Raw genomic sequence first — 22703 nt, forward strand, 5'->3', positions numbered from 1 at the left:
GCTCTAAGATCAAGAATTGACAAATGGGACTTCATAAAATTGCAAAGTTTCTGTAAGGCAAAGGACACTGTCAATAGAACAAAACGGCAATCAACGGATTGGGAAAAGATATTTACCAATCCCACATCTGATAGAGGGCTAATATCCAATATATACAAAGAACTCAAGAAACTAGACTCCAGACAACCAAATGACCCTATTAAAAATGGGGTATAGAGCTTAACAAAGAATTATCAACTGAGAAAACTCGAATGACCAAGAAGCACCTAAAGAAATGTTCAGTATCCTTATTCATCAGGGAAATGCAATTCAAAACAACCCTGAGATTCCATCTCACACCAGTCAGAATGACTAAGATTAAAAACTCAGGTGATAGTAGATGCTGGTGAGGGTGTGGAGAAAGAGGAACACTCCTCCATTGTTGGTGGGACTGCAAGATGGTGCAACCACTTTGGATATCAGTCTGGTGGTTCCTCAGAAAATTGGACATAGCATTACCTGAGGATCCAGCTATACCACTCCTAGGCATATACCCAGAAGATACTCTAACATATAACAAGGACATATGCTCAACTATGTTCATAGCAGCCTTATTTATAATAGCCAGAAGCTAGAAAGAACCCAGATGTCCTTCAACTTCAATGGATATAAAAAATGTGGTACATTTACACAATGGAATATTACTCAGCTATTAAAAACAATGAATTCGAGAAATTCTTAGATAGATGGATGGAACTAGAAAATGTCATCCTGAATGAGGTAACCCAGTCACAAAAGAACACACATGGTATTCACTCACTGATTATTGGATATTAGCCCAGAAGCTTGAAATGCCCAAGATTCAACTCACAGGTCACATGAAGCTCATGAAGAAGGAAGATCAAGTGGGGGTGCTTTGGTCCTTCTTAGAAGGAGCAACAAAATACTCAAGGGAGCAAATATGGAGACAAAGTGAGGGACAGAAACTGAAGGAGGGGCCGTCTGGAGACCATTCCACCTGGGTATCCATCCCATGTGCAGTCACCAAAGGTAGATGCTGATGTGGAAGTCAGGAAGTGCATGCTGATAAGAGCCTGATATAGATGTCTCCTCAGAGGTCTGCAAGAGTCTGACATATTCAGGGGCAGATGCTCACAGCTAGCCATTGAACTGATCATGGGGTTCCCATGGAAGAGTTAGATCATGGAGGAGTTAGAGTGAAGACTGTAGGAGCTGAAAATGTTTGTGGCCCCATGAGGAAAGCAACAATACCAACCAACCAGAGCTCCCAGGGTCTAAACCACCAGCCTGGGAGCACTTAGGGAGGGATCCATGGCTCCAGCTGTGTATCTAAGGGTGGAGGGCCCTGTCGGGCATAGGTGGGAGAAGAGATTCTTGGTCTCATGAAGGCTGGACGCCCCAGTGGGTGGGAATTTGAAGGTGGGGAGGTGGGAGTGGGGGGGAAGGTGGGGGCACATCTGCAGAGAAGCAGGAGGAGGGGTGATGGAATAGGGGGTTCCTGGGTGGGGGGGATGGGGTAAGGGGATAACATATGTAATGTAAATAAAACATCCAATAAAAAAAGAATCTAGCATTGGTAAATGTGCCACTACGTAATGTTGACATTATTCTGTCAACTGAGGTTGGTACTGAGTAAAATCACAAGGATTCTCAACAGCTAACACATGAATATCTACAATGCTGGAGAAGGTTGCTGGTGTCTTTGATGGTAACGCCTGCTAATGTTCAACTTCTTTCTCTCCTATGGGTGAAGCTGTAGCTGAGTGGGTGCAATTGGAGGTCTGTTTCCCTGAGGCAAGACAATGAATTAAGAGGGAGAGGTGTAGAGCTTAACAGCCTTGTATACTTTGCTTTCCTGACCTGAGCATGTACTCACCAACTCCATGCATCTTAAGATGACATATTAAAAATAATCAAATATTTCCAAATATATTTTTACGAGACACACTCCTGGACAGAATGTGGGTAAACAAGACATTTATTCACCTACAGGAGGAACCATTGCAGTAAATTCACAAGTGATCCAAACTACAAACTTTTACAATGTGTGATACATGTGGGGATATGACAGTCGATACATGTGGGGATGGAAACTCCATGTCACAAATGTCACACGTCACTCCTGAATTCCTAGTTTTACTTCTTAAAATATACAACAGATTACTATAGAAACTAAATGTAAGTCCCACCAATTTGGTTTTTTTTTTTTACCTTACTTATATCTTTCTATAGGTTCTTAGTCTCCTAACAAAGCTTTTAGATGTTAATATTTTGGAATGATTTGGGTGCTGTAAAAACACTGGACAAATTGTCACATGACCAAACAAACTAGCTTTTGCAGGTGAGGAGCAGACTTGAGAGACCCTCTTTTCTGCTACTTGGAATGTTCAGCCTCTCGTGTAGTAACCCACATTTAATATAATTGTACATTTCCCTCACTTTTCTTCCTGTGCTGTCAAGGGAATGATTAGGTTAACGAATAGTATCTTACATGTACACAGCAAAACGCTTTTATCGCATTTAGTTATAAAGGAAAATATCAAAAACATCTAGGACAATTACAAGTTATGCATTACAGTATTTGTACTCACACCTTCCTGTGCAATCCATGATTTTTAGAAAAATATATTATATGAAACCACAGCCAGACATCCCGATCTTAGCACATTCTTACTCTGAGCAGTATATACAGTCATATTAGAGTCAGAACACACTACAGATCCACATAAGCTGTATGATGAGGGTCCCAAACACATAGCACAATATATACACTTCTATATCACATCTCTTGGCAGTGGGTTGCTCGCTTAGTACAGGTGTCAAGGCGTGCTCGTGGCAGTGAAGACAAACGACAATTGTCCATGGACTCCGCCCTAGGCTGCTTCTTCAGCAGAGCAGTCAATTCCCGCGTAGGTAAACTTCTCATAAAGTGTGGTGTTCACGTATGTCTGAAATGAGAAAGGATTAGAGTATACCACATTGCTTCTGCCTCTTCCTGGAGCAGCTAGGTCAATGTCCTTGCTTCCTTATCTTTCACAGCTGGGGGGGTGGGCACTTTTTGTTCTCACTCCCTTTGTGTGTATGTGACAGTGTTTGTGTTTTCTTCTGAATTTCATCCCTTGACTTTTAAATAAAATTCACTGCCACTCCCCCAGCCTTAGTTTCTGACCTCCTTTGGTATCTCATTGACCTCTCCTAAAAACGTTCATGAGTGTAGGCTCCTTCCCCTGGCCGCACTTATTCTTCACCTCTCCCTATATGAATAATCTTGCTAACCTAGATTTATTTGCCTGCTGACCCCTAAATTGATACAGTAAGCTACTTTTTAAAATGTTTCAATAGACTTTCTTACCCTCCAAATAGTAAACTATAGGCCAGACTTTGTTGTCTGTGTATTCTTGGCCAAATCACTTAACCTCTCTGTTTCTTCATATATAAATTTAAAGAGACAGGCCACATGAATAAGATTGCTTCCAGCTCTAAGAGACAACTTGCAGGTTGTATTTTATTATATATATGAGTGACTATATCTTACATAGAAATTTTATTTTCTCCTAACTTCTCAAAATTGGGGAGCATATCTGTTATGTGCCAAGAATACCTGAGGCTATTCTTAGAATAGCTTGTTGAGTTGTATCAATGACTTTTCAGCGATCACCCTGAGCACATCACAAATTCCCAGGGAATGAGGACCTGTATCAAAGTGTGCTCACCTTTCGTTCTTCCAGCATCCTGTTTAAGGACACCAATATCTGGGCAAATGATGGTCTCTCATAAGGCTTCTCCCTCCAACACTGTCTCATTAGATCATACCTTTGAACATAAAGAGTGCAATGATTAACTCTGAGTGTGCTTTAGGCCTGGGTATAACATAGGAATGAAGCATGAGACAGAAGAAAAACAAAACTAGTCACTGAGGGATATGACATTGTCAGGCATAAAATATATGTACTCTACTTTAAAAGCTTCCAAAGTGCCTTTCTCTCCTCCTCACAACCCACATCCCCTTTCTTCATTTGTAGGTCTAGCGTAGACTTGTTGCCACTTTTTTAGAACTTTGATCTCAGCTATTGTAGCCATGCAGAATGAACTGAGTTAGTTGTCTATAGCAGCATTTCTTTTGGAATACTACCTCTCTAAAACATCAGTTCCCCTTATAAAATGCCCATATGTGTCCAGTCATTAAAAACAAATGGCATCTTTAACCAGGTACAATGGATCAATTATTGACAGGCATTCTAAGAACTAGGAAATATCTCACAGACACCAATTCTGTTAGAACTTTGATCTTGGACTTCCCAGATTTCAGAACAGTGAGAAATACATGCATATATACATATATACTTATATACATATATATAATTGAATATTCATATATAATATAATTATACAATTAATGTATTATATAATTATATACAATATAGTTAAACATAATTATATATGCACATTTAATTATAAATATATACATGAATTAATTCTTTTGAGAATTTCATACATTGTATTTTTATCATATTCACCCACTTAACTTCTCCAAGATCTATTCCATATCTCATATCCAACTTATTGTCCTCATTTTCTTTCAAATTTGCTAAGGCCAGTTATTGCTGACTCTTTACTCTTAGTTCTGTGACCATCCACTGGAGAATGTTCAACCTACCAGGACTCACACCCTTTTAAAAAACACTCTACCTCTTCTGGAAGCTATCTTTTACCAATAGTTCTTCAGCTGGGGGTGGAACTACATGTCTACCTCTACCATTAACCCTGGGGTTTTGTCAAGTTTGAGCCTGTGCTGGTCATATACATACTGTCCCAACTGCTGTGAGCTCATATGTGTAATTTCCCTGTTCCCCCAAAATATTGTTTCTTTATAGTCATCCACAGCCTCTGGTTCTTAGAATCATTTGCCTCCTTTTCCATAATGCCCTCCAAAGACTTAGGAGGACAGCGGATGATAAGGATATCTCATTTAGGGCTGAGCACTCCACAGTCTTATTCTCTGCACCTTGACCAGTTTGTGGTCTTTGTGTTAATTAACCATCTACTGAGGAAAAAAAAGAAATTTCTCTAATGATATTTGAGAGATACACTAATTTATGAGTTTAACAATGAATCACTGGGACTTGGTTTAATACTATGTTCCTTTAGCAGAGTAATAGTAAGCTCTTCAGCCGTATAAGTTGTCTAGCTACAGGTCCAATGAATGGTTTTGAAAAATGGCTTTCATCTTATGGAGTGGGCCTAACATCCAGGCATAAAGGAGTTGGTTACTACCATGACTGACCTTCATGACATTATTTTACCTGTGGACACGTCTTGCATGCTAATTGTTATTATAGCTTTCTGGGACCACGGCTGGGTAAGATTGGTGATTACTTTTCTTTTCTGGCGGTGTATATAGCATATTTTATCACTGTGAAAGCTAGCCAGAAGGGATAAAGCTTCCAGATCAATACCAGCTTGATTTCTCCAATATCAGCAACAGTATCTTACCATCAAGTCCTGAAGGGTATCCAAGGATATGGCTATAGATTCATTAGTTTATGAGTATCTATGCTGTTTTCAATGTGTGTCCATTATAAAGAGGGCAAGAATGAACATGGATGAACAAGTATCTCTATAGCAGGATATAGAGTTGGGTTGTGTACCAAATGTGGTATAGCTGAACCATGTGGTAGATCTGATTTGCTTGCTCTTTTAGGAACCTTCTGTTTCTGTAGTGGCTTCACCACTTTGTACTCCCATCAGCAGTGAATTAGTGCTCTGCTTGCCCAGATCTACATCAGCATTTGTCATCATTTGGTTAGATCACATTATGACTGTATGGTAGGATGAAGTCTCATAGTAGGTTTTATTTGCATCTCCCTAATGTCTAAGGATGTTGAACATTAAAAAAATTATTTCTCAGCCATTTGTGTTTCTTCTATTAAGAATGCTCTGTTTTGTTGTTTAGTTCTATGCTACAAATTTTATTTTATTTTCTTTTGTTTTTGTATTCTTGGTGTTTCTTTCTTTAGATCTTCTAGATGCTAACCCTCTGTCACATGTGTAGCTGGATACGATTTTTCCCCATTCTTTTGGCTGGCTCTTCACTCAAATATAGTGTCCTTTTATATACAGGAGGATTTTAGCTCTATGACATCCCAGTTATCAGTTGTTTATTTTAATGCTGGCACCACTGTACTCCTCAGAAAGTCCTTTCTTATATCTATGAATTCAAATGTGTTTCTTATTTTCCTTCTATAAGGTTCAAGGTGTCAGGTCTTCTGTTTCCAAGTTGCTTAATTCATTTAGAGTTGAATTTTGTGCAGGATCAAAGGTAAGGATCTAGTGTTATCCTTCTTCATAGAACTAACCAGTTTGCCAGCACCATTTGAAGAGGATTTCTCTTCTCTACAGTGTATTGCTGGCCTTTGTCAAAAATAAGATGAATGTGGGCTTATATAAGCATTCTTAAGTCTACTGTATTGATCAGCTTGTCTGTTTTTATGCCACTACCATGCTGGTTTTATGTGCAGTACACCTTGAAATCTGAAATGGTGATATATCCAGCAATTCTTTTATTCACGATTGTTTTGGCTATCCTGGATCTTTTATGTTTCCATATAAAATTTGGTTAGTTTTTCAATTTCTTTAAAGACTTATATTGGTGAAGAACCACTTCTTTATTGCATTGATTCTTTGTGAATTTTTTCATTTCTATTTCACTAATTTCAGCCCTCATTTTATTATCTCTTTCCAGATGTTGTTTGTTCTTATTTTTACAAGGCTTTCAGGTATATTGTTAAGTTGTTAATGTAATATCTCTAAAACTTTTTTGATGTTGGCACTTACTTCTGTAAACCTTCCTCTTTTGATTGCCTTCTTTATGTCCCATAGATTTTGGTATGTTGTATCTTCATTTTCATTCAATTCTAAATTTTTAAAAAAATGTTTTGATTTCTTCCTTGACTCAATTACCACTGAAAATTGTATTGTTCAGTTAATTAATTGTATTCTCTGTTGCTTCTATGGCTGTTGATATCCAGCTTTATTCTATTGTGGCCAGATAGAATTCAGAATGTGATTCTAGTTCTCCTGTATTTAGTGAGACTTGCGTTGTGTCCTAATATGTGATGGGGTTTCCAGAAATTTCCATGGGCTTCTGAGAAGAATATATCTTCTTTAGTGTTTTAGTGCAATGTTCTATCGGGCCCATTTGATTTATGATGTCTTATTTTCAGAATTTCTTAGATCTTAGATTTGAAAATCTGCCCTGATAACAAAATTGAAAATTGATAACAGTGGGGTATTGAAATAGCCCACTGTCATTGTTTTGTAGTTAATCAGTGGTCGTAAGATCTGATAGTATTTCTTTCATGAAATCAGGTACTTCTGTGTTCGATGTATATGTTTAGGACATATCTTTTTGTAGGTTTTTTTTTTAATGCAGTAGTTCTCAACCTGTAGGTCATGACCCTTTTGGGGATTAAATGACCCTTTCACAGGGATCACCTAAGACTATCAGAAAGCACAGATATTTTCATATTTATACCAGCAGTAGAATGAAGTTATGAAGTGGCAACATAAATAATTTTATGATTGGGGGGTCACTACATTATGAGGAACTGTACTGAAGGATTGCAGCACAACAAAGGTTGAAAACCACTGCTTCAGTGAGTGTGCAGTGTCTCTCTTAGGACCATTTTAGTTTGAAGAGTATGTTGTTGTATTAGAATAAGAACTGTTTCTTAGTTATATTTGTGTGAAATACACTTCTCATCCTTTTACTCTATGGTGGTATTTATTGTTGATGGTAAGATTCGTTTCTTTGAATACAGCAAAATACGGATTGTATTTTCTTCTCTTGTTGGCTTTGAGTCTTTTTCTTTAAATCTGAGCCATCACTCTGGCCCTAGATCATTTTTTTGAACATAATCTGTTAGTCTGTGTTTTTTAATTAGGGGAATTGATACTGCTAATATTAATTATTATTATTAAACAATGTTTATTAATTCCTGTTATTTTGTTGTTTTTTGGTGTTTTATTATACTTTTTTTGATTTAACATTTTTTAAGAACTAAGTATCCCTTTTAATATCCTCTGTAGAGATTAATTAGCTATAAATTTTTTAAATATTTTTAGCACATGAAGTTTTTTTAATACTTCAATTTTGACTCACAGTCTTACCTGCTGTAATAGTCTCTGTCAGAATTGGGAATCTTTCATAACTTGTAGAATATCCATTTAAGGCCTTCTGGCTTTTATAGTCTCCATGGAAAAATGGCTGTTATTCTGATAGGCCTATCTGTACATGAGAATTGATCTTTCTTTCTTGCATTTTATAATTCTTTTCCTTTATTTTCTGTGCATTTAATGTTTGTTATATGACATGGGGCTTCCTGTTTAGTTCTGTCTATTTGGTGTTCTACATGACTTTTGCACCTTGATAGGCATCTCTTTCTTAGACTTTAGAAATTTTCTTCTTTGATTATGTTAAAAAAATTTTTTTCTGTGCTTTTGACTTGGGTCTCTTCGCCACCTTCTTATTCCAATGTTTTAGTTGCTTTGATCTTTTTACAGTGTTCCATATACCCCGTAGGTTCTATTCCTTGGCTGTTGGCTTTGTTTGTTTTTAAATTTAACATGTTTTTATTGAGTGATTCCATTCCTCTGCCTTGTCAAGAACTGATAGTCTTTCTTCCACATGATCCAATCTATAGGCAGATTCTCCTCTGAGCTTTCATCTGAATAACTAACATTTTCATTTCAGGATTTATCTCATTTTGGCCTTTCTTCAAAGATTCTTGTTTTATAAAATTCCATTTTTATAGCCTGAGCTGTTTTCATTTTTTTCATGCAACTGTGTTATTATAGCCTTCTTTCCAGAATTTATTCATATCCTCTTGAAGGGCCTTGATCATCCATGTCTGCCCAGGGTGACTGTGTTTATGCCTCTTGTACCAGGGGAAATACTAGGATCTCTTTCTTTCTTAGAAGTCTGAACAATGATTTGTTTGTTCAAGATTTCACCAAGCACTCTTGAAATTTGGTCACTTAGGGACACTGGCTAGTTCTGCAATGGAGGCTCCACTGACAGTAATTGTTCTTCCTTATGAAAAATAATCTCAAAAGAAGCAAAAGTGTGAACAATTTGTTACTTAATGGAGTGACTCTAAAATCTCTACACCAACCTGAATAAAAAGTCTACTGCATTTTTCATGATCAATTTTGTGTGTTTCATACTCTTCTGTCCTTGTTCTTCCTCACTCCACCATTCTCAAGAGCTGTACCTTAATCCCTCTCCTAGGGGTAAGTAGCAGGGAAAGTTGCTGCTCCTTGCCCATCACATAGTGGTACTGCTAGCAGAAATCTTTTTTTTCCCTCACCCATCTGATATATTAATGTGAGTGTGCTACTATATCTGATGATGGCTCCCTTAGAGTCACATGGAGAAAGGGAAAGATGAAATAACCTCAGTGAGGCCTGACTTACACCTCGTCATCACAGTTCAGGGGTTTTTCCAGCCTGTAGCCCTGGGGCAGCTTCTCGTAGAGTTCTGCACACGTCATGCCACAGTATGGGGTGCCTCCTGGAACACAAGCAGTAGGGTCTGTGAGTCCCACTGACACAGAAAGCTGTGTTTCCTGCTCTGATGCTAAGCAGCGAGTAGGGAGAGGATAGAGAGCAAGCACTCCAAGTGCCTCCCTCCACAACCTCACGGTCTACCAGGCTGGACTTATATCACTGACCACACCACAGTACTACCACTCCTTGAGTGGAGAGAACCTACCAAGACCTCACTCCTGACAGTATCTCTCCTTTCCCCGGAGTCTCCTATGCAGAGCACATCTCATGTACCAATGACATTTCATTTTTCATACTAAAAGTCCGTATTTATGCAATTCCTACTTTACTATACAGCTTAACGTAGAAAAGTTATCCACTATTAGAAAAACTTCAAAGGAAGGGAAATCCTATGTAATATCTCTCATTACTTTTTAATATTGCAACTTGCAACTTAAAGATACTAATTTATAAAACCATGATATACATAAAGTGTTTGGTTCAGGGTGTGGGTTTTTGCTGGTGAAATTAAATGGCCTTCAGGATGAGACTTTTACTGGTTGTGTAACATCCATCTAAAATTATAAAGGGAACTTGTTACTGCTCTTTGACACTCACGCATAGGCAGAAACAAATTAGAGTGACTCTCACAGCCATGAGGCACTTAGTGTTAGGTATGATGTTAATATACAGTGTTTAGAAACAGAAGTGTGGACAGTTGTACTCTGCTGCAGAAACACTTCTATTTGCAGGTCCCACTTGCTGCTGGCATTGGAGAAATTAAAGAGTGTCCTGTGGAATTGGGTTATGAGGAGACTCTGGAGGCTCTATGCCCTTTGCCCAGTGTTTCACCTGGTGGGTAAATTAAATACTCACCTAAGCTAACAATCTCCCAGAGCAACACACCATAGGACCATCTGCAGGAGAGACAGCATAAAAAAAGTCATCAGCGAATAGGGTGACCACTCGGGTTTCTGCCCTCCACCCCCTAAACCCTGATGAGAAACCTTTTATCAAAAGAAGAAATACTAATCATATGCTTTCTAGGGAGAGACCTGCACACAGCATGGGTTCCTCTTAGGTTAGTAGAGGGCCTTACAGTTGCGGGGTGGGAGTGTGGTGACTCATCCTTCCAAACAACCCAGTAAGCAGTGAATGCTACTGTAGAAGACCAGGAATTCTACACCAAACAGCTGGGAGATGAGACCCTTCTCTGACATCTGATACTTGAATGGTTAGTATAAACTACTGAAAATACAAGGCCCCTAAGAATAGTCCTCCAAAGGAGACACCCTGGTGATGCACCTTCAGTGAGGACATGGTAGTCTCTTCCTCCCTAAATAAGGACTCTGGGAAAAGTAGTCCCTCCCTGCTGGCCTTATTTTCTCCTTCTGTAAGAGTGTACAAGTGACTTGTCACTGCAGGCTGTAAGAAGACATGGTCCTACCATTATAGCAGCAATTCTAAGCTGCTTCCTCTATGCTAGGTCCAGGGTGTGGACTCATGGGGATGCTCCTATACCCTTTCTCTCTCTAGAAGTTATGACTTCATCACATGAAGTCTGTATGTTGTGGGGCTGTGGAAATCCTGTGGTGTTTGGCCACACCCCCAAAACCCAGAGACCTGACACGAGGTCTCCATGTAACATGCAGTGGGTCACGTAAGGCACATGTAGAGGGCGGGGGAACAGGTCTTTGCCTCAAGATTTACATATTACCTAAAGGCCCTAGCCCCGCCCCTCTCCCCCTTCCAATATAAGGAAGCCCCTTCTGGCATTTTTTGGGAGAGCGTCATCATTTAGAAGCTTCACCATGTCGATAAATCTACATGTCTTCAATTCCATGTGTCTCCTGAGATTCTGGACTCATTTGTGCAAGCGGAAAACTCGCACGGGAAAAGCCCTTCCCACTCTGCTCCAGCGGTCCCCAGGGCTCCCTCTCTGTATTCCCTGTTCTAGTGGTCTTCCCGGGACTCCCGGGGACTCAGCCGTGACCGACTGCGGTGCACAGGCGTGACCTGCCCCGCGTCCAGCCGGCATGCTGGATCCCCGCTCTCCTTGGCCCAGTCGGCCCAGCCATCCGTGGGGCTCTCTTTCTCTGCTGCGACCACGGTTCCCTGGACGGAGTCAGTTGAGGGGCAAGCGTGTGCCAGCGAGATCAGCTGAGACCACCACTGTAGTGCACGGGAGGCCAGAGCCACAGCTCTGAGGACTGCCTCAGCCACGACCGAGGCGCGCAGCCGCACCCGTGCCCGCGCCACGAGCGAGTTTTGAACCACAGTATGTGATGGGAGAAGACACCCTTAAACCTGACACTTGGAATTTTACACTGGAAACTTCTATTCTGCAGCTTCGTTTTATCCTTCTTTTATCTGCTTCACATCCCTGGCCACACCTAGTGGTAGTGGTGGGTCATAACATATGTAGCTGCCAGGTCAGTGAGAGCAGGCCAGTGGAATTGCCTCTACAGTATCCCAGGGTATCCCTGCTTCTCTTTAGCTCTTCTCCCAAATATATACTTTTTTAAGAAAAAAATTCTTAGAGGCAAGGTGCTTACTTACACATCACTGTTGGTTGTATAGACACTATAGTTCAGTGACTCAATTGCCATCCAGCGCACTGGGAGCCTTCCCTAGTGAGAACAAAGTGAGACATCATGTAGGGAAGACTTTGTGCTTAGAATTACAGACATAGGCACAATAGACTCAGGAAGCCTCAGTCTGTGAATTTCCAACCACAGGCATGTTTTCAAATTCAAAGACGTGCAAACAGTGTAAGCCTGACGCCCGGGAGTCTGATGTGAGTCTGTCTATGTGAATTTGATAGTCATACAGCTATTCACCTGATCACCTTGTGCTTGGAGTGGCACTCATAGTTTTGTTTTTTTTGGTTTTTTTTGTTTTTTTTTAAGTAGGGGACAGGCCCAGAAACTGAGAACGTAGCTGTACTGCAAGAAGGGGACAATGGGGACAAGGGGTGAGCTGGAGAGACTACCTTAGAGGTGTGTTGCAGGATATTTGATCATGTTGTGAGCACCACGATTGTGTTACTTACTGAAAGAAAAAAAACTTTTTCTAGTTGTGGTGTAGCTCAGCCTTAGCACACATTTTTATTCCCTCTGTCTAGAATATAGACACGCCCTTAGTATACACCTTTAATCCCAAACAATGAAGCTAAAGTTAGTTTGTAGAAGGATGCATGTTTGAAACTGATGTCTAATGGAGTGACACACAAAGTGATGAATCAGAAAAAGATTTGCAGAATAGGATATGCCCAACACTATGAAGATAGAAAAGAAAGGGAAGCTACTTGGAGCAGTGCAAAGAGAGAGGGAAGAGGCTGTTTTACAGGGACTGTTGTACAGAGACAGGTTGAATAGAGAGAGCAAGCTAGACACAGGTGAAGACAGAACAAACCAGAGAATGAAAAGGAGTTGGAAGATTAGAACATATTGCCAAAGTTAGTATGAGGCCAAGCAGAGTAATTTAAGAGAGACCCAGAGAAAGAAGCTAGATAGACTCAGGCAGTTTGGAGAGGAGTTTGAGCTAGATCAGCTCAGTTGAACCAGCCAGCCAGAAATCAGAAAGAACAAAAAAGGGTAAGCTTATTCAGCAGTAAGTCTCCACCACTGAAAACATTCTAGGCTTAAAATAGATTATACGGAGGCTGGAAGCTTCCAGGACTAGGCCTAGGTGGACAGACAGGGGCTGTAAGCCTAAGAGAAGACAATTCCATTAGGCACATAAAAGATATTTCAACAAAGGTGGGCATGTCTGGGCTCCCATTAGCATTTGATCAATGGGGAAGAAAAATATTTTAGGCTACAAGTAATAGCTCATTTAGTGTCATACTATTTAGGCTGGGTAAAATGAGGTGTAGCCTGGATATTGTGAACCTGTCTCTACTTCCCTCAAATTCTTTATGATTTGGAGGATTCCTATACAACTGTGCAATTATATGGCTTACTATTAAAATGATCTATTCCTCCTTCACTCCCTCTTCCCCTTCCAGAGATGCCCAAATTTTCAACAGTGCCATTTTAGGCTATAAAATCAGGAGGGTTTGGGGGCTCTTCCTCAACCTGCTTTTGCAGACATTCTACCAGGTTGCCCTTCCTAAGACCATCTCCTCCACCCTCAAGGGTAGAGGTCCTAAGTGTGTGGTCCTCTCTCAGTCCTTTGTGGAATGGCGGTACATCCCAAACTGAGACTCCATATTTTAGGCTCAGGTTCAAGAGGGTCCTCCCATCTACCTACCCACCCCACATTCTCCCTCATACACTTTCCTTCTTTCTATGTCAAACTGGGCCCCAAACCCCACTGTTCCTCTAGCTCACTCTTACATTGTAGCCATAGAACTGAAAGTACAGTCATATCAGCTGTTCTCTTCTCCCCAGCCCCACAGGCTTTGGCCTTCATACTGCCAAGATTCCATATGTGCATTCACACTTTCTGTATTTGACTTCTTTGGACTTCATCCATTTTCACTCTCCCTGTCAACTTGATTGAGCTGCTGCCGGATGATAGTATCCTCTTGAGCGAGCACTCTATCTCATAGACCTCACCCTCTAATGTCCTGTTCTCTATACAGGATTATTGTTTTAAATGATTAGTTTACAGATGTGGGACTTTACTTTAAATACAATCATTAGCATCCATGACTTAAGATCACAAGCCTTGCCCGAGTTTCAAAGTCCTTGACTAGAGTTCACAGGACCTCAAGATTCTATCCCCGCTGCAGCCTCAAACCTTGAACTTGAATTCACCTTCCTCTTTATATTATATAACCCTCCAAATTCTTAATGCTCTCCTTTGATTCCAGACTTCTATACTGGCTCCATTATCCAGTTCTTGCAGTCCATCTTCATATCCTCTATTCAACATTCATGCTGTTAACTTAGGAGCTGACCTCCTCCAAAAAAACCTTCCATGACTGCCCTCGGGGTTGGTTCAGGGAGCTTTCTCTGTGCTCCCATGCACATGTGTTCCTATACCTTGGGCACTGAACGGTTGTAATTGCTATTTCTATGTTTATCTGAGGGCTTTTGCTAAAAGTACTGACTAAGTCTTGACATGTTATCCCTGAACCTACTATTATTATAAATGATCTCATAATAAATCAGTGAGGTGAGGGTTGATATCTATTAATAATAGTCAACACTAAATTGCCTAGTATAGTTTATAGTACTGCTTTCAAAAGTGGAATTACTTAATGAGCATTAAGAAAAAAAAAGTATACCCAGAAAGATAAACACCTGGATCCTATCTCTGAATTTTTAGATTTGTGTGTTTAATTTGGCATGTCTGTACAGGACAGGAAGCTAAAACTGGCACATGCAAGTGGGACAGGAAAATGCCTTCAGATGTGGAAAGGAGAGCTAGACCCATGTGGTTATAAAAACAGAAAAGAAGAAAACAGAGTATAAGGAGTAAGCAACCATGGGGGGGGGGTGGGAAAGAATCAGATTAACTAAAATAAAAATTGTTATGGAAGCACACTATTTTGCAAGATAATTTAAATATATAATTCAAAAGGATTTTTGAATGGAGTCACTCTTCATGAGTGGACAATGCTTTCCCCAGAAGACCTGCATTATTAAATAATAATCTTCATATAAGCATGGGATGCCTCCTTATGACCCATTGATCAGAAAAGTCCCAGACACCCCTAAAACATTGTTCTTCCTTGCCCCCCACAGCTAGACTAAAAATTCCTATTGCTGAAGACACAGCACATTTTAGTTGTAGGACATAGAGAATTACAGTTAGAACTAAGCCAAGAACTTCCCAGCTGGCTAGTTTTCATAACACTGAAAGGTAATACAAAGGCTTATTGTAGAGGAAAAGCATCAGTGGACTTACCCAGGCATAGAGCCTGCATGTGCTATAATACTGACCATCCAATAAGATATGTCAATTGAAGCAATAGTGACAGGGCTGTGGGGGTGACTAACTGCTAATTGGATTTGAGTCTTACAACAAAGGAGGAAATTCATGCCCAATACTGTAAATCTAGTCAAAAGCCCATGGCTGGGGTACTTATAAATCAGAAGGCTTAGAGAACTTTGTGAATGATATACTGAGAAGAATTTAAGTCAGAGAATGGTTTCCATCAAATGCTGTCTTCTAGACATGATAGGGGCTTTATACTCATGAATTCATGGTATCTGTGATTACCAGCAAGAGATCTACACACAATCAAGCCTGTCAGTGTTCTGGCATGGATTCGAGAAGCTCCACGTTTAGCTGAGGAGCTAGTGGAACTCCATGGCATCCTGTGGAGGACAGTCATTTCTCTTTAGCAGAATGTATACTGATAAGTTGTCCACGCTCTGCTGGGTGGCTACACATGCATGTTCATGCAGGCAGTACTCATTGGAGTTAGTGGATTATTTTAAAAAATAAAGACAGAGAAAATGAAGGTGAAAGATGTTGGAGATTGGTTCTAATGCTTTCTTTCAATTGGGAATCTGTGAGTCCAGATGCTGAAGGTCCTTGTTCCCAGTTGGTTTTTGATCACTCAATAAAGATGCCAATGGCTGGGTACAGGGTGGGACAGAGTTTTGAGGGTAGGACACAGAGAGAAATGAGAGAATCTAGTGACAGCACACTTCCATCATGAGTTCCTAAGATTTTTTTCTGTTATCCTGCCCCATTTGTTGTTTAGAAGCAGAAACAGACGGAACACTGTCCACTAGGCTTCGCTCAGTTGCATAGCCACACATGATGAAGCCTCTTTACTTGGAAAACAAGATAGTGATAGGGGATGCTGGTCAGAACTGAGACGGTAAAGGCTTCTTCAGCCACCTACTTTCCAAGTACCCTTGAGGTATATGAACAGCCTCTGTCAGCTTCCTCTGAGACACATCTGATAGATGAGGTTTTTTTTTTTAATGAAAGGCAGATATCAAGCACTAACATAAAAAATCTCTAAGCTCCATATAACTTACAGTCCCACACTCACCTTTCAGTGAGTAGTGAAAACCCAGCCACTGCCTGCAACAAATTGCTAGGTAAAGATGAACCAATGGGAGAGGTTGACATAGGCCCCAAAGCTTAAGGTGAAGTGGTAATAGTAAATGAAGCCAGTTGTTATCCCCAGCTAAAGTAGCTCCTCAGCTCTAGCCCACCTGGAGCCACTCTGAGATGACTACCAGGCTTAACAAAATAAACTATAGGCTTACATACTTCCTGACAGGTAGCTATGTTACTTATATTCCCAAAAGCCATGTTATCTTAGAGGAGGGCAATTTCCTGTCCTGTACAATAAAAATCTCAAAAAAAAAGAAGCTCTATGTACCAGATCCTTTTTCTCAGAGTGCCCACCTTGTATAAGTTGTTACTTGTATTCAATTAAGATGTAACCTTTTCTCTCCTTCCTCCAACACCTTCCAAGTGACTCCTAACACCCATCCTTGGGTTCCCTTCTGGGTCCACTTTAAAATTGTTTTATCAACAAGACCAAGAAACTCCTAAGGGGGCCAACCCTGTATGTCCGAAGTGACAACAGTATCATATTAGGAACCAAATGTGAAAGATTACCAGGCCACACACTATCCATGACAAATGTGTCAGTCAGCCAGAGCAATGACATTCTAGAGGGAGGTCCTCTGTGTCTGGAACTTACCATTGTCTTTTTCACATACACTTCTTGACCTCGTGACAATCCAAAATCTGCTATTTTGGCTATGTAGTTTTCTCCAACTAAAATGTTTCTGGCAGCCAGGTCTCTGTGGATAAACTAAAAATTTAAAGACTCATGCATCATCAGTGTAATCCTTGGTAGAGGATACTCACGAAATGACACCACGGAAAGGCCTTTGACAAGGCCTTCAGAATCCAGCTCCTTTAAAGCACTTCTCCACAACTCTCAGATAGCAGGTCCTGTCAAGTGACTCCTCACTTCTTCAAAGAATCATTTCATAGTTTGAAGAAAGCACAGGACTTTCCACAGTAATAAACCTCTGCTGTGGACCTTATTTGCAGGTAAACCTCAGTATGATAAGATCGGGGCACCTCACTAAACACATGCTTTTAAATCTCCTGGGGAAATGTACTGTCAGTATTGGGGATTGAATTCTTTCTATGGGGGTGGAATAGTCTCAGTTTCTTAACTCAGGAGACTAAAAAAGGAACCAGAAAAGAAAAGATCATGGAAAACTGTCTAACCACATTAGAGCCCTTCTGAAGGAGCTCCACAGAAAGATGTCCAAAGCAAGGTTCTAAGAACAAACCTGTTTTTGGCTCAAGTAGTCCATCCCCCGGGCCACATCTGCAGCAAAATGAAGAAGCTGCTGGGAGGACAGTGTGGAAGCTGTGCTGTTGGCGATGGCAAAAGCAGGGTCTGTCTCTAGTACTCGGCTCTTACGCAGGAAGTCCAGGAGGTTACCATGTGGGGCATACTCAATAGCTAGGTACAAGTAGCCTGCAGGGAAGGGATGAGAGAGAGTCATCTTATCCTGACTGAACAGCTGGGGAATCTTCAAGATGTGCTCTGGTATTGGCTATTGGCTTACAAACTCCATTTTCATCAAAGGAGACACATCTAGTAGTGATGCTGGGAACAGGAGGGAGATGAGGGATACTGACCTTAGAGAACTCTCTAAGGAACCAGCCCCAAACTCACAGTCTTTCTTTCCCACTCCTTCATTGCTACCAAATGTGAATGCACCTGCTATTCCTGAAATACTTCTATCAACTCCATAACACTAGGGCAAGTAAATCAAAGCATCCTTTTCCCCGGGAGACCTTCATCAGAGTCTCTTTAACTTTGTTCAATATTCATCAAAAAGCTAACACAAGCTAAGAACATCACTCTGGTCTGCATCTCTAGCAACTGTAAACCAATGGCTAAATGCCCCTGCCTTCCCTTCTCCCTAAAGCCACACTAAATAAGCAAGTACTCACTCACTATACAACTGCCTAGCAGGGACCTAGTTTTTTAAATTATATTTTGCTTAAAGACATCAAAAACTTGAATTTTAGAAGAATAAAGCAATATAGTTCCTAAAGGAAGTCTGACTCATTGTTTTGGTTTTGTCCAAAATTCTTTTCCTTGTTGTTAAAAAATAGTGAAAAGAATTGTGTTGAAATTCTGATGAGGATTTTAACGGCAATACTGATGTGTTGAATCAGTAGATTGCCTTTGGTAGGAATGCCATTTTTACTATGTTAATCCTACCAATCCATGAGCATGAGAGATCGTTCCATCTTCTGAGATCTTCTGGTATCTTCTTCAATTTGTTTCTTCAAAGACTGAAAGTTTTTGTCAGACAAGTCTGTCACCTGCTTGGTTAGAGTTACCCCAAGATATTTCATATTATTTGCAGCTATTGTGAAAGATGTTGTTTCCCTGTTTTCCTTCTCAGCCTATTTGTCATTTGTGTATAGGAGGGCCACTGATTATTTTGAATTAATCTTGTGTCAAGCCACTGCACTATAGGGGTTTATCAGCTGTAGGAGTTCTCTGGTAAAATTTTGGAGGTTGCTTGTGTATACTATCATACCAGAATCAATTACTGTGTTGAATATATATGGAGAGAGTAGACAGCCTTGTCTTGGTCATGAGTTTAGTTGGAATAGCTTTGGAGGGCTCAGGGAGGAACACATAGATCTTCCTGGGAAAGAGAAATAGAATGTATTTTGTGGATGGACTTGGGGGTGGATGGGAATGAGAACAGGAGGGTTCAGGCATGCTAGAGAGGGTAATAGAAGGAGAGAGTACTGGAGGAGACAACTGGAATTGGGAGAGCATTTAAGAGACAATGTAGAAACTTAGTGCAGCATAGATTCCCTGGAGTCTGTGAGAGTGACACAAGGAAAGTCTCCTACTAACTGGGCGGATGGAGCCTGACCTGGCCATCTTCAATAACCAGGCAAGGCTCCCAGCAGTAGGACTGGGACATCAACCCAGCCACAAAGTCTTTGACTCACAATCCATTCTGCCTGCATGAAGTGCTAGTGTAATGGTAGGGCAAAACTTGTGGGAGTGGTCAACCAATGACTGCTCCAACTTGAAGTCCATGCCATGAGAGGGAGCCCACACGTGGCACTTCCTGGATGGCTAGAAACTAGAGGCTAGACAGTCGATTGACCCAGGATATAACCAAACATGACTAGCAATGTAGAGAGCCGTGGAAAGCAGAGACATCTCTGGCAATCCGATGCTCTCACAAGTTCTGTAATTTACTGTCTTTGTGTGAGGGGAAAGCACGCGAAGTCACAAGCCCATCCCGGGGCATATAGGATTTTATGGGCAATTAACCAACCGGGTATGTACACATCACTCCAGGGGGTATTTAACCAGGGCCTTCCCGGGGCTCGGGGCCTTTTCCGCCAGCCGGTTCCCATCAGCCGGCTTTTTCCCAGTGGGTCTTTCCTCTATAACATCGTAATAAAGATCTGCTGAAGAACGTTGGTGTCTGTGTTATCTCGCGGGCGAGAACACGCCACCCACATAGCAAAAAAATAGTCAATGAAACAATTCCTAATGATACTCTGCTACACTCGTAGATCAATGCCTAGCCAGTTGTAACCAGAGAGGCTTCATCCAGCAACTGATGGGAGCAGATACATAGACCTACAGCCAAACACTAGGCAGAACCAGGGAAACCATGCCGAAGAAAGGGAAGAAGAATTATAGGAGCCAGAGAGCAGTTAAGAAAATCACAAGAGAATTGTGTTCGCAGCTTTCGCCACGCCGCCACCTCTCTCTAACGCCAGCGCCGCCTCTCGCTTGCCGAGCTCCAGCCAAAGGAGAAGGGGGATAAGGAGGTGCCCATACCATGGCTCGTACAAAGCAGACTGCCCACAAATCCACCCGTGGTAAAGCACCCAGGAAACAACTGGCTACAAAAGCCGCTCGCAAGAGTGCGCCCTCTACTGGAGGGGTGAAGAAACCTCATCGTTACAGGCCTGGTACTGTGGCACTCCGTGAAATCAGGCGCTATCAGAAGTCCACTGAACTTCTGATTCGCAAGCTCCCCTTTCAACGTCTGGTGCGAGAAATTGCTCAGAACTTCAAAACAGATCTAAGCTTCCAGAGTGCAGCTATTGGTGCTTTGCAGGAGGCAAGTGAGGCCTATCTGGTTGGCCTTTTTGAAGATACCAACCTGTGTGCTATCCATGCCAAACGTTGTAACAATTATGCCAAAAGATATCCAGCTAGCTCGCCGCATACGCGGGGAGCATGCTTAAGAGTCCACTATGAGGGGAAACATTTCATTCTCAAAAAAAATTTTTTTCCTCTTCTTCCTGTTATCAGTAGTTCTGAATGTTAGATATTTTTTCCATGGGGTCAAAGGTACCTAAGTATATGATTGCGAGTGGAAACATAGGGGACAGAATCAGGTATTGGCAGTTTCTCCACATTCATTTGTGTGTGAATTTTTAATATAAATGCAAGATGTAAAGCATTAATGCAAGCAAAATGTTTCAGTGAACACATTTCAACAGTTCAACTTTATAACAATTATAAATAAACCTGTTAAAATTTTCTGGACAACGCCAGCATTTGGATATTTTTAAAATAAGTAAATTTCTTATTGACGGCAACTAACTGGTGTTTGTAGCATTTTTATCATCCAGTAGATTCTATCCATCACTATACTTTTCTACTAAGTTGTCCTACATGCAAGTACATGTTTTTAATGTTGTCTGTCTTCTGTGCTGTTCCTGTAAGTTTGCTATTAAAATACATTAAACTAAAAAAAAAAAATCACAAGAACATAGCCCACAGAATCAACTAACCTGGGCTCATAGGGACTGAAGTGACAGTCACAGACTCTGTATGGGTCTGAGCTAGATCCTCTGCCTACACATTTTGATTGTGTAGCTTGATGTTCTTATGAACTCCTAACAGTGGGGGTGGGGAGTTTCCCTGACTCTTTTGCCTGCGCGTGGGACTCTTTTCCTTTTACTGGTTGCTTTGTCCATACTCACCGATGTGAGGTTTCTGCCTCGTCTTATTGTAATTTGCTATGCCATGTTCAGTTGAAATCCCTGGGAGGCCTGCTCGCACTCACTCTCTCTCTCTCTCTCTCTCTCTCTCTCTCTTTCCCTCTCCCTTTTCCCTCCCCCTCCTCTTCTCCCTTCCTTTTCCTCACTCCCTCCCCCCTCCTCTCTCTCTTTCTCAAGGGAAATAGGAAGGCCATCTGAGGGAGAGAATGTAGGAGAGAGGGAGAAGAGGAGGGAGGGGAAACTTCAGTGGGGATGTGGTGTATAAGAGAAGAAGAAAAAGGAAAAAGAAAAAACAGCCTCCCAAAAATCAGTAAAATAAAGTTAGTGATTTGCTTGTGTGTATACTTGTGCTTGTGTGTGTGTGTGCCTGTGTGTGTCCAAATCATCATGTTAAAAGTTCAAATGAATTTAAGAAATTTAAATTCGGGAGGATGGATTGTAGGAGCCAACAGGGACAAGGACACGGCATGAAAACCCATAGAACCAACCAAGCTGGGCCCACAGGGGTTCACAGAGACTGAACTGACATCCAGAGAGCCCGCATGGGCCTGATCCAGGCCCTCTGCACCTGTGCCAGCTGTGAAGCTTGTTCTTCGGGGACTTCTAACAGTGGAAGCAGTGGCTGCTACTGACTGGTTCACCTACTTTTGGAACCCTTTCCTCCTGCTGGGTTGCCTCAGGCAGCCTCAGTACAAGGGGAGGTGCCCAGACTTAGTGCAGTTTGACTTGCCATGGTTTGTTGATATCTATGAGGGGCCTGCCCTTTTCTAAGGTGAAATGGAGGAGGAGTAGATGAGGGAGGAGAGAACAGAGGAGTGGTGGGGGGAAGGAACTGAGAATAAAGATGGGAGGGGAAACGAAACAGAAGCCATGATGTTAAAAGAAAAGAAATAAATATAAAAACATAAAATTAAATAGGTAATAAAATCTAATAAAAATGGAAAAAATGTAAATTCATAACCCCCCTCAGCTGCTAGAAGAATGTAAGAAAAAAAGAAAGAAAGAGAAATCTTCCCACACTGAATCCTAAATATGTCATAAGAAAGGCAGATCTAGGTTCTGGCATGAGTGTTCTTTCTTGCACACTTTCTTGAGACATGAGCAGTTATGTAATACTGTACTTAAAAAATTTAAAACACATTTTCAGTTGCTGTCTGAAGATATTTTAAATCTTAAGTAATTGTGTATGCTTAAGATTTATT

The 22703-nt window shown here is 41.1% G+C and overlaps 1 protein-coding gene and 1 pseudogene across 2 annotated transcripts in view; one reads left to right on the top strand and one right to left on the bottom strand.

The window, feature by feature from the left end:
• Nucleotides 1-1955: 1955 nt before the first annotated feature.
• Tek (TEK receptor tyrosine kinase) overlaps nucleotides 1956-22703 on the bottom strand; it is a 118307-nt gene continuing 97559 nt past the window's right edge. For both annotated transcript variants that reach the window (XM_028773388.1, XM_028773389.1), the window contains exons 17-23: nucleotides 17778-17968; nucleotides 17171-17284; nucleotides 12106-12176; nucleotides 10423-10463; nucleotides 9475-9571; nucleotides 3714-3813; nucleotides 1956-2948 (exon numbers count right to left, since the gene is read on the bottom strand). In XM_028773388.1, coding sequence (XP_028629221.1) covers nucleotides 2874-2948; nucleotides 3714-3813; nucleotides 9475-9571; nucleotides 10423-10463; nucleotides 12106-12176; nucleotides 17171-17284; nucleotides 17778-17968 — 689 coding nt within the window. In that variant the 3' untranslated portion in view covers nucleotides 1956-2873. The remainder of the gene's footprint in view (nucleotides 2949-3713; nucleotides 3814-9474; nucleotides 9572-10422; nucleotides 10464-12105; nucleotides 12177-17170; nucleotides 17285-17777; nucleotides 17969-22703) is intronic.
• On the top strand, nucleotides 20328-20906 carry LOC114626019 (annotated as a pseudogene).

Source organism: Grammomys surdaster, unplaced genomic scaffold (genome assembly GCF_004785775.1).
Source record: "Grammomys surdaster isolate TR1022 unplaced genomic scaffold, NIH_TR_1.0 225, whole genome shotgun sequence".
NCBI classification, from domain to species: domain Eukaryota; kingdom Metazoa; phylum Chordata; class Mammalia; order Rodentia; family Muridae; genus Grammomys; species Grammomys surdaster.